The sequence below is a fragment of the Xenopus tropicalis genome, chromosome 10 (genome assembly GCF_000004195.4).
Source record: "Xenopus tropicalis strain Nigerian chromosome 10, UCB_Xtro_10.0, whole genome shotgun sequence".
Taxonomy (NCBI): domain Eukaryota; kingdom Metazoa; phylum Chordata; class Amphibia; order Anura; family Pipidae; genus Xenopus; species Xenopus tropicalis.
In genome coordinates this window covers 33,547,011-33,561,844 of record NC_030686.2, presented here as the reverse complement: position 1 = coordinate 33,561,844, position 14,834 = coordinate 33,547,011, and the positions used below count along the sequence as shown (strand labels likewise).

The following is a 14,834-nucleotide window of genomic DNA, read 5'->3' as shown; positions in this document are numbered from 1 at the left end:
AGGGAGTGGAGGAGGCCAGTCCTAGGGTAAAAGGGGGTGTGTTACTCTAGTTACACCACTGAGGGGGGGCAGTTGGGGAAAGGGCTCACATTATTGTAAGAGCATTTGCACAGTGGTGTAATTACTTTGGGGGCATGTAACTGGGTAACCACAGGAGATACCAGAACCTTATCTTGTTGGTAATGAGGATAGTGTAGAGTGAAAAGGGTCCCTGAGATTGTAGTTAAACCACTCCCTGTAACATTAAAGTCTGACAAAAAGGGAGTCTGAACAACTTGTTAGACAGGCTAGGCTTAACAGCAATGGTATAGCTAAGGGAAGCTGTTAATCACAGTGTAATGAGTGCTTGGACTGGGCCTGAGTCCTAGGAAGCTTCCCTGGAACTGAATATGAGCAAACAATATGCATCCCCATTCATCTGTTTTAATAGCAATGATATTTTATCCTGAGATTTCTATTCAGCACAGCACCACTTTAGCCGCTTGTTAAGGCAGGGCATGGTTTCTCTTGGCTCGCTGCCCAGCAGAATCCCCACCAATATTTACATACCATCAACTTCTGCAGTCAGACCTTTGACGGAAGCTGTGAAGAAATGAATACAGAGAAAGAGGTGTTTATTTCAATGTATTTAATCGATGCGCTTTGTACTTTGACTGAGGGTTTTATGAAAGCGATGGAAAATTGTTTTTGATCTGCTTACCCCCAGGAACAGCTTCAAATTCTGTCAACTCTTGAGAAAATGAAGCCAAATCGGGCTCCTGTAAGAGGATCTGCTCCACAAGGGCGTGCGTCAAGGTGAACCTCTTCTCCTTACTCATGAGATGGGACATCTGCAGACAGAATCAAGAGGCAATTGACAGGCCTGACAATCAATCTGCAAGTAATGCATGTATCAAGGCAGATTGTGTTCATCTCGCTATGACAGATATCTGCTCCTCTCCTCATTCCCATCAATCTGCTCATTGTCTAGGAATGACTTTTATATTAAATGCCAGTCCCAAATATGAGGCTTAAAGCGCCAGGACGCTGCTACAAGCGAGCCAATGTGGGGCGGTCATCACACAGCAGCAGGCAGTCATCTGTACCTTGGTTATAATAATATATAATACATACTTTCCCTGATTATAACTGGTTTATATACACCCAGAAATTATTGTGCCAGCGAATGGGACAGTTGTGCAGCAACTCAAAATTGGGGCTCCTCCACCAATAGGCCTTACCCTTCTCATTAGCAGAAATGTAAATAAACCCCCTAGAAACCCCCTAGAAAACAGTGACCCAGACTATAGCTACATTGGCATGCTACACACGTCAAGCTGACATAAGGGGAAAACCTTTTTTTTAGGGTTTAGTCGCCATGTAAGCTGCAGTTTCAGTATGAAACAATAGAAAAATGGTTGTTTACCTCTACATTCCCATACTAAGTGGGTCATTTACTACATACAGGGCATGGTGCAAAGTGCAAATAAACGGACTGAGACCACCAAGCCTTTGTGCCTTGCCCTGAACTTGGAAGATTTGCCAAAGGTACATGGAGGTACATTTGCTCCAGGTTGGTGACCCTCTACCTATTCCCTCAGGCAGTAAGGACAGAGTTGCCCTGCACCCCCCGGCACTAGGTGTAGAGAGCAGCCAAACCCCGGGCACATGTGCTTTTCAAATTACCACTAAGGGGCGAGTTAATGTACCTGCAGCCATGGTCAAAGTAAGTAACCCTTAAACCTTTTAACGGTAACTTGTGTTTTAGATGGGGTTTTGATCTATTGAAGAGGGCAATGGAATATGTATATAGCACTTATTTCACTTTTATAGTGCTTTATATCAATGAGGAGACTGAACTAGGGGATCTTGTGGCAACTCTACTGGAACCAGGCTCTTCAGCTGGCTACTGTATGTAGAGGAACACTGAGCCTCAAGGCTACCCTCCTGCAACCTTGGCTTCTATGGTCGCTCAGCTCTGGATCCATTTCGTCATTTGATTTTCGTCTCATTTCATACTGACCCCCTATTTTTTCTAGATCATGTTGCAGATTATGGTACTTCCAAGAACCAAATGATTGCCATATTAAATCCCAACAATCATGTAATTATATATAAATATCTCCCACTAAATATACAGTTCCTTATAATAAAGAATCTCAGTTAAAATCATGGAATGACCTCCTTCAGTAGGGTCAGGCAGTGGGCGGCTCCTCTCCGACCAATTGTGATACAATAAACTCAGTGTTAATATCATGTTTTGTAACAATACTTCTGATGGGTTTGGAGCACCGGGGGACCCAAGAGATGTACTGTGGCAAAAGCTGAGTCGGTAGACATTTCTCTTAGTGATGGATGAGGGGATTGGGGAGAATATAAGGAAGATTTTAGCTGAGCTCCAAAAATCAACTCAAGAGTAATAAATCACTCATTGACTCATATATACACTGCGTTCCACAATAATAACACAATCGCACAATAGCTATTCATTGCTGATTCGTCAAAGATACTGTCTCCAATGGGTAAATTAGTATGATAATACTAAGCCTTGTCAGTTAAGGGGTAAGTGGGAGCACTGGTGGGTTTATGGACCCTAGATTGTACCCATTGGTGCACCTTGCACTAGCACCTACCCCTGGTGCAGCCGTATCAGATGCTATAAAGTACTTACACCTGTGCTTTCCTGCACCCGGAGATAATTCACTTATTTCTAGATACTAAATAAGAATGACTTACAGTACTATCAAAGTCTCAGAAGGGAGGAGACTGCTTTTTCCCATAAATGATTAGCTTATTGTTCTCCTATAAAGTATGAAACGCTTGGTATAATAAATTCATCTATTCCCCAGGGGTTCAGTTTTGCCTCTTTTATTTGCTGAAGATGTTCTGGTAAATGAAAACATAGATAAATCCACTTATCGGATATCAGATGAACTACAGTTTGCCATAAAAACCTGTATGGTAAGAGTTATTGCCAGCTATGTATTGATTAGGTACCTAATAAGTTAACATTTGTCTAAAGAGCTATGTTTAGCTCTAGGGAATACCTGTGTTTTATGCACTGGGTACATTTATGGGGCTGTTCCTGCTGAAATGTACTTAGTACAGGGGAACACCTATGCTGCCATAGTTTTATGGTATCTTTCTGTACAAGCTATGAGCAAACTTAGGGGGTTGTTCCTGCTGAATTGTGCTTAGTACAGGGGAATCCCTATGCTGCCATAGTTTTATGGTATCTCTCTGTACAGGCTATGAGCAAACTTAGGGGGCTGTTCCTGCTGAATTGTGCTTAGTACAGGGGGATCCCTATGCTGCCATAGTTGGTATCTCTCTGTACAGGCTATGAGTAAACAGGGGGCTGTTCCTGCTGAATTGTGCTTAGTACAGAGGAATACTTATGCTGCCATAGTTTTATGGTATCTCTCTGTAGAGGCTATGAGCAAACTTAGGGGGCTGTTCCTGCTGAATTGTGCTTAGTACAGGGGGATCCCTATGCTGCCATAGTTTTATGGTATCTCTCTGCACAGGCTATGAGCAAACTTAGGGGGCTGTTCCTGCTGAATTGTGCTTAGTACAGGGGGATCCCTATGCTGCCATAGTTGGTATCTCTCTGTACAGGCTATGAGTAAACAGGGGGCTGTTCCTGCTGAATTGTGCTTAGTACAGAGGAATACTTATGCTGCCATAGTTTTATGGTATCTCTCTGTACAGGCTATGAGCAAACTTAGGGGGCTGTTCCTGCTGAATTGTGCTTAGTGCAGGGGGATACCTATGCTGCCATAGTTTTATGGTATCTCTCTGTACAGGCTATGAGCAAACTTATACAGTATAAGGGAACAGCTCATGCTGAATTGGGCTCAGTACATGGGATTACCTATGCTTGCATTGATTCATTCTATCTATATGTATAGAATACCAAAACATCTTGGAAAAATAATGGCATGTCCCATTCATAAGCATTAATATAAATATACATTAGAGGAAGGTTATGGGCACAGTTTTGACCCCATATTTTACTTTATAAAATGAAACTCAGCTGTGATTAAAATAGAGAAAGTTTCCTTCCCACCACAGATATTCTAACAAGCAAAAGTCCAGAACATTACAAGGTAATACTATGTTCGCTGGTTGCACGACAGCAGCAATAGTTGGTATGACCTGTGTGCCCTCAATTAGAGTCACAATGGGCAACTGTATAATGTAGGCTTCCCTTTAATTTGGGCTTCAGTCTCAGCCGGAGAACATGGGGTCATGGCTTTGGCAATTACAGATGTGGCACGGGCAGCTCTGGGATACAAACTGCAGCCAACTCTGATCTCCGTGTGATTGCGCCATTAGTGCCCCCCCAATCGCAGTCTAACACTAGTATAACTATCAGTTCTAGTATAATAAGGAACATAGCAGCACACCTTTAGCAGGGACGATAACCGAAATCCCTTAGCGCTCTCCTTCCCTGCATTCTCATTCAGGAAATTCCCTATGGCCAAGATATACTTCAGAACTTGAGAGAAGGACTGGCTCTTCAGCAGTTGCTGGCACGCTTGGATTTTGTGGCATAGAAGCTGCAACAAAATTAATTGTAGTTAAAAAATGTGCGTGTATAATACAGGACAGCTCTTCTTGTATGTATTAATAGCTAACCCCCTGCATTCTCATATGGTACCTCCCTCCCATATGTATAAATACAAATATACAGAGAAGGAATGTTCTGGGCACACAATAAGCTGTACCCTCGTACTGTACTGTCTAAGGGAAACAATATGGCACCTCCCTCCCATATGTATAAATACAAATATACAGAGAAGGAATGTTCTGGGCACACAATAAGCTGTACCCTCATACTGTACTGTCTAAGGGAAACACTATGGCACCCCCTACCCATATGTATAAATACAAATATACAGAGAAGGAATGTTCTGGGCACACAATAAGCTGTACCCTCATACTGTACTGTCTAAGGGAAACACTATGGCACCCCCTACCCATATGTATAAATACAAATATACAGAGAAGGAATGTTCTGGGCACACAATAAGCTGTACCCCCATACTGTACTGTCTAAGGGAAACACTATGGCACCTCCCTCCCATATGTATAAATACAAATATACAGAGAAGGAATGTTCTGGGCACACAATAAGCTGTACCCTCATACTGTACTGTCTAAGGGAAACAATATGTCACCTCCCTCCCATATGTATAAATACAAATATACAGAGAAGGAATGTTCTGGGCACACAATAAGCTGTACCCTCATACTGTACTGTCTAAGGGAAACACTATGGCACCTCCCTCCCATATGTATAAATACAAATATACAGAGAAGGAATGTTCTGGGCACACAATAAGCTGAACCCTCATACTGTACTGTCTAAGGGAAACACTATGGCACCTCCCTCCCATATGTATAAATACAAATATACAGAGAAGGAATGTTCTGGGCACACAATAAGCTGTACCCTCATACTGTACTGTCTAAGGGAAACACTATGGCACCTCCCTCCCATATGTATAAATACAAATATACAGAGAAGGAATGTTCTGGGCACACAATAAGCTGTACCCTCATACTGTACTGTCTAAGGGAAACAATATGGCACCTCCCTCCCATATGTATAAATACAAATATACAGAGAAGGAATGTTCTGGGCACACAATAAGCTGTTCCCTCATACTGTACTGTCTAAGGGAAACAATATGGCACCTCCTTCCCATATGTATAAATACAAATATACAGAGAAGGAATGTTCTGGGCACACAATAAGCTGTACCCTCATACTGTATTGTCTAAGGGAAACAATGCGGCACCTCCCTCCCATATGTATAAATATAAATATACAGAGAAGGAATGTTCTGGGCACGCAATAAGCTGTACCCTCATACTGTACTGTCTAAGGGAAACAATATGGCACCTCCCTCCCATATGTAAAAATACAAATATACAGAGAAGGAATGTTCTGGACACACAATAAGCTATACCCTCATACTGTACTGTCTAAGGGAAACAATATGGCACCTCCCTCCCATATGTATAAATACAAATATACAGAAAAGGAATGTTCTGGGCACACAATAAGCTGTTCCCTCATACTGTACTGTCTAAGGGAAACAATATGGCACCTCCTTCCCATATGTATAAATACAAATATACAGAGAAGGAATGTTCTGGGCACACAATAAGCTGTACCCTCATACTGTACTGTCTAAGGGAAACAATATGGCACCTCCCTCCCATATGTATAAATATAAATATACAGAGAAGGAATGTTCTGGGCACGCAATAAGCTGTACCCTCATACTGTACTGTCTAAGGGAAACAATACAGCACCTCCCTCCCATATGTATAAATACAAATAAACAGAGAAGGAATGTTCTGGGCACACAATAAGCTATACCCTCATACTGTACTGTCTAAGGGAAACAATATGGCACCTCCCTCCCATATGTATAAATACAAATATACAAAGACAATGTATAGCCAGTAAAATAATAGACAGACCAAAAACATATTAAGGTTTCATCATTATGATGCAGATAAGAACATAGGAAACCCAAACTGTTTGCTGGTTGTTAGACTGTATTTATCTGTCGGAAAGCTTTAGCTGAAATTCAAAACCAAAATGAACACTCCAGTAAATTAGGCTGGATATTAAATTACATGTCATGGGACTTGTAGGAGAAATTAAAAATGCTTATTCTAGCACTGATAGTTTTCCATTTGTATTTATTCAATTAATGTCTTTGCTCAAAAAGGAAAGGGAAACAGTACGACATGGATAAAGTGCATTAGCGTGAAACTGCCTCCCGGGATTTCAGGGAGAAAAAAATAGTTGGTTCAATTTGTTCTGTCCACAACTTACTTTTTCGTTGACTGCTAATTTTTATCTGCTATGTGCATGAATAGGAACTCTGCATAGATTGTCTTTATGTCTAGAGCCTCCGGCAACTCGTTGGTGACACTAGCCCTATATACATCATTAAAGGAAAATTGCACCTAATAATCTACTTTATTCTGATATTCAGGGGCATAAATAATGCCATCCAGATAGTATTTTGGGCCAATTCCCAGCCAAGCTCTAGCTTAGTTACGCAGTTAGCAACGGATCGGACGTTATTGCGATAAGCACAACTCCCCCCTTCATGTCCATAATTATGCTAGAATAATAGGGTGAGGGAATGCTGTATTGTGGGTAAAAAAAATTACATATGGATAAGTAAATGACCCCTTTGGGGTCACGTCTCAATCTTTTCACACATGGCTATAGGTAAATGACCTATAGTAATTGACCTCAATTTATCATTTCATTCAATTTCATGTATAGATTTGTGGCGCTTGGATTTAGTTTACCCCAGACCTATTATCTTAAGGGGAAGATATTGTTTTTCTTACAATATATCTGTGGGTTTGTTTAACTGGACCCAACCATCATGGGACTACAAATAAATGTCAGCCTGGAGCCATCTTGTTCCATGGTGCTGGTAATGCAGTGCTGGGAAATTCAGAAGGAGATGGAAGCACTCTACTGGTATCAGTATCACTAAAATAGATTCTACTTATTACTCTCAACTGATAACCAATGATTCATATCTTCGTGTGGTGGCTAAATTGTGTATGTAAAAGCAATTATTATAGTCATATTGAGGCTTAGAACATATTACTCACCGGGTGAATGTCTTTCATATACATTGGCACTTCACGTATGGCAAGCAAGACATCAAGTTTTGGACCTAGGTCTGGAATTTTGCACATCTTTGAGGGATAGAAATAGAACAATTATTATCCCTAATTGTAAACCAATCATTTACAGAATGATGTACAATGAGGTGGCACTGCAAGGCATTAGGAATAATAGATGTAAAGCAAAGGAATATAATTTGGTCTTTGGGAGCCCTGTTGCCTGTTTCTAGAGTCGTCCCATACTACGGATTAATAAATGAATCCTACCGTGAATTTGTCTGTCATGTTCATTTCTAAATATGTCATCAAGCTTCACACAAGTCCTTTAGTATAATAGGCAGCCCTGCTCCTGAGCTTTCAATATGGAGGCCCCCTACTGTCGCTGAAGCAATTCTGATCTCCTACTTCAGACTTTCGGAGCTCTCTGTTCTGAATACCTTGAGATTCCGCATCTCTCTTTGATTAATGTAGCCAGCTGGATTTGTCAAAACAGCAGTTCTTTAGCAGAAGAGTCAAGCCGCTACTCTTTGACTTGTGTGACACTGCATAGCTTTCTGGATGTTATTAAACCACAAGGAAGCAACCGTATTGGTGAGAAACTTTCCCACTGTACAGTAATAAACACGAGGCAGTGTCAACTGCAATCTTTTAATTGTGAAAGTCTCTGGCTCTTCTCAGCAACACATGTCACCTTAAAGATCTAGTGAAGTCTGGGTGGCTGGGGAATTACAGGTACAGAGAAAATAAAAGGCGAATCGAAGACAAAATGCCGACACTCATAAAACTCTTGTTTATTCAGCTCCTGATACTATAAACACTCCCTTTCTTAGAATTTATATGCAACAATTTGTCTTGTCTTGACCTACTTGATACATTGTGCAATTAGCTGGTAAAAGAGCAACCAAGCGACTGGAACTTCTAGACAATCAATGGAGATGTCCTTTGACTAAACTTATCAGTAGGGATGTAGCGAACCTCAAAAAAAAAGTTTGTGAACACGTTCGCGAACTTACGCCAAAAAGCGCAAATATTCGCGAACTTTGCGAACCCCATAGACTTCAATGGGAAGGCGAACTTTAAAACTGATTTTAAAGTTGTTTAAAGGGTGCCACGACCTGGACAGTGGCATGCAGGAGGGGGATCAAGGGCAAAAACTTCTCTGAAAAATACTTTGTTGACACAGCTTTGCGTAAAACCGCAAAGGCAGCTGGCAGACCTAGCGGAAATAAGCGGCGTTTTTTGCTATTTCGCACTATTAGCACCATGGAAACGGGATTTGCTTACACCAGTACTAGGCTGAAAAACGCCATGTGTGGCTTGTGCGGCGTTTTTAGGCCGAGAAAAAACGCAGAGAGAAAACGTAGCGGAAAAAAACGCGGCAAACCCAAATTGCGAACATGCGCGAAAAATTCGCGAACTTCCGAACTTGCAAACACCCGATGTTCGCGCAAATTAGTTCGCCGGCGAACAGTTCGCTACATCTCTACTTATCAGCTCATCTAGGGCCAATTGACTAAATTACAATGACGGGCATAGGTATAATTGGACCATGGACTACATCAATGAGCTAATGTGGGCCCCGGTCCAACGGGAAAATCAAACCTGCCCGATTTTCGGCTGGATAAATGACTCAAATCTGCTTGTGTATGGCCACCTTAAGAATCAACTCTGTCTTCATCCATCATTTAGTTATACTGGAAAGCCAAGAGGAACATTGGCCCTGTCCTATTACTCTAAGCCAGGTAGGTGCAATAGGCGTCTGCAGAAAAGGTCATTGCTCTTACCTCTAGCATAAACTGGTCTACAATGTGCAATTCAGAGGGAGGGCTTTTCAGAGCTAGGTATGTATTTTTATCTTTCAGCGTTGGTATATATCTGTAGTACAAAATGAAAAAAAGAAAATGAATGGGTCAGTTTCATTTTGCCACAACCTGAAAGCAAAGCAAAGCAAAGTTGGTTTGGAATAATGTGATAACAGTAACCTGGTAAGTCCTGGTAAGCCGTAGCTACTAAAATGATGCCTGCTGATTGGATGTTATGGGTAACAAAATATGCTGTGTGCTAGTTATTACATTAACCAATGACTTCCAGTATTCATCATGAAGTCTCTATCTACTGTTTCTTATCTTATTAAACTGTGCTGGAGTTGACCTGCCAGTACAGGTATGTGATCCCTTATCCAGAAACCCGATATCCTGAAAACTCCGAATTACAGAAAGGCCATCTCCCATAGACTCCATTTTAATCAAATAATTCAGATTTTTAAAATTGATTTCCTTTTTCTCTGTAAAAATAAAACAGTATTCCTTACTGGGGCAGAACAGCCCTATTGGGTTTATTTAATGGTTAAATGATTCCCTTTTCTCTGTAATAATAAAACAGTACCTGTACTTGATCCCAACTAAGATATAATTACCCCTTATTGGGGGCAGAACAGCCCTATTGGGTTTATTTAATGGTTAAATGATTCCCTTTTCTCTGTAATAATAAAACAGTACCTGTACTTGATCCCAACTAAGATATAATTACCCCTTATTGGGGGCAGAACAATCCTATTGGGTTTATTTAATGGTTAAATGATTCCCTTTTCTCTGTAATAATAAAACAGTACCTGTACTTGATCCCAACTAAGATATAATTACCCCTTATTGGGGCAGAACAGCCCTATTGGGTTTATTTAATGGTTAAATGATTCCCTTTTCTCTGTAATAATAAAACAGTACCTGTACTTGATCCCAACTAAGATATAATTACCCCTTATTGGGGGCAGAACAGCCCTATTGGGTTTATTTAATGGTTAAATGATTCCATTTTCTCTGTAATAATAAAACAGTACTTTGTATTTGATCCCAACTAAGATATAATTATTCCTTAGTGGATGCAAAATAATGGTATGGAGATCCAAATTATGGAAAGACCCCTTATCCGGAATACCCTTTGTCCCGAGCATTCTGGATAACGGGTCCTATACCTGTACTATATGTTATGTGTATGGTGGCCCTCTGGACCTGACTGATGTATTGTACTATGGATCTGTCTGGGGACAGGCATGCTGGGAGCTTTTATCTGCCAATGCACCATGTCTACCAGTGCATGGGCAGATGATAAAGTGAATATGACCCCAATCCCCAAAGTGCATTGTGCCTGAGTCTGAGCTTTCAGAAGGAGCCAGCGCTACACATTAGAACTGCTTTCGGGTAACCTATTGTTTCTCCTACTCCCATGTAACTGGAGGAGTCCCAAGCCGGACTTGGATTTCTTACTATTGAGTGCTATTCTGGTATCTACTGGGAGCTGCTATCTTGCCCCCTTCCCATTGTTCTGCTGATCGGCTGCTGGGAGGGGGGGGGATATCACTCCAACTTGCAGTAAAGTGTGACTGAAGTTTATCAGAGCACAGGTCACATGGCTGTGGCACCCTGGGAAATGAAGAATATGGCTAGCCCCATGTGAAATTTCAAAATGAAAAAATCTGTTTGCGTTTATGAAAAATGGATTACAAAGCAGGATTCTGCTGGAGAAACTCTATTAACTGATGGGTTTTGAAAAAAACATGTTTTCCCATGACAGTATTCCTTTAATTACATTCTCAACAAAATCTCACCTCTAAAACTTAAAAAAAAAAGCTTTTTACTTATGTTAATAATCATCGGACTCCATATCCTGTTTATGTGTTTAATGAATTAAATAAGCGAGATCCAGAAGTAATTAAATTCTCCTTATCGCTAATCAAGCATCTCCCAATCATTTCCCCCCTGTTTAATTAATATTTAGGTGCATCCACAAATCAAGCCTTTTCATGCAAACGGAATTTCGGCTAATCACTCCCTGGGGTTATTTACATCTGAACAGAGACGGCTTTAAACCCTTTAAGATCTGGACCTGTGTTTCTAGGTGTAATTATATAGTGATGAGTAGTGATGAGCGAATTTTTTGCGCCAGGAACAGATTTGCAGCGAATTTCCGCATTTTTTTCCGCATCAATTGTTTTGCGAAACTTCTGTGAAAATTCACTATGGAAAAATTTGTCGCATGGAATTTTTTTTGTTGTGCGTCAAATTGGGCGCGGTCGCGTCGAAATTGGGCAAAAAAAATGGCAAAACGTTTCGTGAATTTTTCACTAGTGATGCGTGAATCTGTAATGCTTTGCTTCACCGAAGTGACAAGAAAATTTGCGAAACGCGTCACACAACTTTTTTGTAACCCGTTTCTTTTTTTTTGTTGCCCACGTCTTTTTTTTGTCGCCATTTTTACGCAGCCACGCCCAATTTGATGCGACTGCGACTTTTTCAGCCACGTGCCAAATTTTTCTGCCGTGCCGAATCTATGCCTGGTGAAAACATTTGCTCATCATTACTGTCATATATAAAGAGGGACATCATTTTATTTTTCCAGTCGAGTTAGAAGTCAGAGAATTATTCACAATGGGAAAATCTATGCCTTTGTGCGAACAACTCTGCTGTTGTGCGTATTTAATATGGGCTTTGCATACGCAGAAACTGTTTAGCGACCACTTCCGACAGTGGAAGAAAGTTTGCGAATGTTATTGTTTGCTCGATTACACCACCTTCAAGCATGCCTTAAAAATTCCAATGAACAATATTACATTGCGAAATGCGAATTTTTATTCTTATTTGTGCGCATTTTTTTCTGGTTACGATTTTTATTAGATCCCCCCAAAAGTTTGAAAACATTTGAATTAAAAAATGAATGTATATCAATAAAATAAACATACATGAGTCAAGTTTGACTGAAAAAATTCAATGTTCAATGAAAAATAACATTCACAGGGGACAAACGAAGGAAATAAGGCCAAAATGATGGGGAAAATGTGGGAAAAGCATCTATTGAAATGTATAATAATTAGGGATGCACCATATCCACTATCTTGGGATTCAGTCGAACCCCGAATCCTTTGTGAAAGATACCAAATACCGAACTAAATTAGACAACTAGTGATAAGCAGGTTTTTTCACCAGGCATGGATTCACAGCGAATTTCCGCATTTCGCCATTGGTGAATTGTCTTGCACAACTTCTATGAGAATCCGCCACGGAAAAATTAGTCACGCGTCAAAAAAAATCACGCATCAAGATAGGTACGGTCGCAGCAAAAAAACACACAATTTCATGAATTTTTCAGTGAAGATTCGCTCATCGCTATAGATCACACAATGGTGAAAAAAATTCATCTTCTGTATCAAAATCCTGCTAAAAAAGGCAGAATCCTGGCCAAATTCTGAACCCAATTCTGAATAGAATCCTAGATTCAGTGCATCCCTAATTGTAATAGGAAGAGATAGATGTATCTGCCTATCTATGTATTATAATAGGAGGGGATAGATTTATGGATCTCTCTCTTTATATGGATATCTATCTATCATCTATATCTATCATCTATCTATCTATCTATCTATCTATCTATCTACCTATCATCTATCTATCTATCATCTATCTACCTATCATCTATCTATCTATCTATCTATATCTATCATCTATCTATCTATCATCTATCTATCTATCTATCTATCTATCTATCATCTATCATCTATTTATACTGTCTGTCGGTCTCGTCAGTGGGTATGTAGCACAGAAGCTCCATACTACCTGGAGCACAGGCTGCACATAGCAGAGTGAGTAAAGGAATACTTACCTCCTTAGATTAGTCAGATTCTCATCTGATAAACCGCCGTCTCGTTCATGAATTATTAGTAATTTGTCTTTCAGCTGCCATGGTTCCATGTTAAATCCTTTCAGAACAATACCTAAAAAAGCAAAGACACAGATAAGGTAAGGACATTAGAATCTGAAACAATTGCCGTGTTTCATTCAGCCAGGTTTGTTATCCATTGCCAGACTTATGACAGAAGTTGCTGCTACCTCTTCTTCCGTTTACTGCTTTTCCCCAGTGTTTTGCAAATTTTGTGGACTTAAGGTGCCCATACACGTTAAGATTTGCTCGCTTGGCAAGATCGCATCTTCATCCCCACCTATGGGTGGGCGATATCGGGGAGCATGTAGGCTAAATCAAATTATATTGGAGGCAATGGGGCAGTCGGGTTGGGTCAATCCGACTAGATTTTATAACCTGCCCGATCGAGATCTGCCTGATTTCAGGCCAGATACCGGTCGGGCAGTCCCGTCGGTAGTCCCCATACACAGGCCGATTAGCTGCCGAATCGGGCTAAGGGACCCATATCGGCAGCTAGAATCGGCCCGTGTATGGGGACCTTTACAAGAAGTGGGTGGGGTTGTAAATAATCAGGTAGTATCTGGTGGGTGGAATCAAAGTGACTGAATTTTTTCTATAGGAACATTGGCAGGTATATAAAGGTTTCTCTTTGTCAGAACCCAAATTATCACAGCAAATCCCATTCCCTCACCCCAGGGATCCGCAACCTTTTTTTCTCATGAGCCACACAAACATGAAAAATGTTCCTTGAGTTTGCAAAATAAGGGCCATGATTGGCTATTTGGTAGCCCCATGTGGGCTGATGGCCTGCAGGAGGCTGTGCTTGTAGTGAAACTGTATCTTTTTGCTTCCAAATGTTGTTTCCAAGAAAGAGATTTAAAAATGGCACTTACTTTGAGGCTACTGGGAGCAACAACAAAGGGGTGGTAAGCAACCACTGAGCAACCGAGCCACTGGTTGGGGGTCACTACCTTACCCTATGCTAAAAGAAGTGGTAGCAAGTGATTTCCTTCCAGTAAGAGAACTCTTGCATTGTGATGTATTATTTATATAAATATGTATTTTTATGGTTACAATATCAATAGTTTGCTTTCTTCTGGAAATGGTGAGCTCAGTGGATATAAGTCGTAATTTTCAGCCTAATCATAGTAGAATCCCCACACATTTCAGATAGGGGCTACTAACTTGGCTTCTTTTAAATGAGTTGGTCTACATATAAAACCCAATTCATGGCCGCCATAATTAATATCTGATGTGCGGTCCTTTAAATAACTAGACAGCAGGAAAGCAAATACTGTTGGGCAAAAGCCACAGGTGGACAAGATAGCTCTGCATGGAATCTCCATTTTATGTTATCTAGAGCCCAGGGGCCAAAGTTTGAGCCTGCCACTTGGGAACTGGGCAAAAAGAGTGGAATTTTCTGTGCTTTATCGTATTGCTCATGTGTTCAATAGCTAAAAAAAAAAATACACAACCAACAGACAGTA

The 14,834-nt window shown here is 40.6% G+C and overlaps 1 protein-coding gene across 2 annotated transcripts in view; it reads right to left on the bottom strand.

Annotated features, from left to right (window-relative positions):
* LOC101733308 (formin-H-like) overlaps nucleotides 1-14,834 on the bottom strand; it is a 76,046-nt gene that overhangs the window by 19,193 nt on the left and 42,019 nt on the right. For both annotated transcript variants that reach the window (XM_031894753.1, XM_004918731.3), the window contains 6 exons: nucleotides 13,309-13,420; nucleotides 9,441-9,531; nucleotides 7,642-7,728; nucleotides 4,389-4,541; nucleotides 701-830; nucleotides 550-582 (listed from right to left, as the gene is read on the bottom strand). In XM_031894753.1, coding sequence (XP_031750613.1) covers nucleotides 550-582; nucleotides 701-830; nucleotides 4,389-4,541; nucleotides 7,642-7,728; nucleotides 9,441-9,531; nucleotides 13,309-13,420 — 606 coding nt within the window. The remainder of the gene's footprint in view (nucleotides 1-549; nucleotides 583-700; nucleotides 831-4,388; nucleotides 4,542-7,641; nucleotides 7,729-9,440; nucleotides 9,532-13,308; nucleotides 13,421-14,834) is intronic.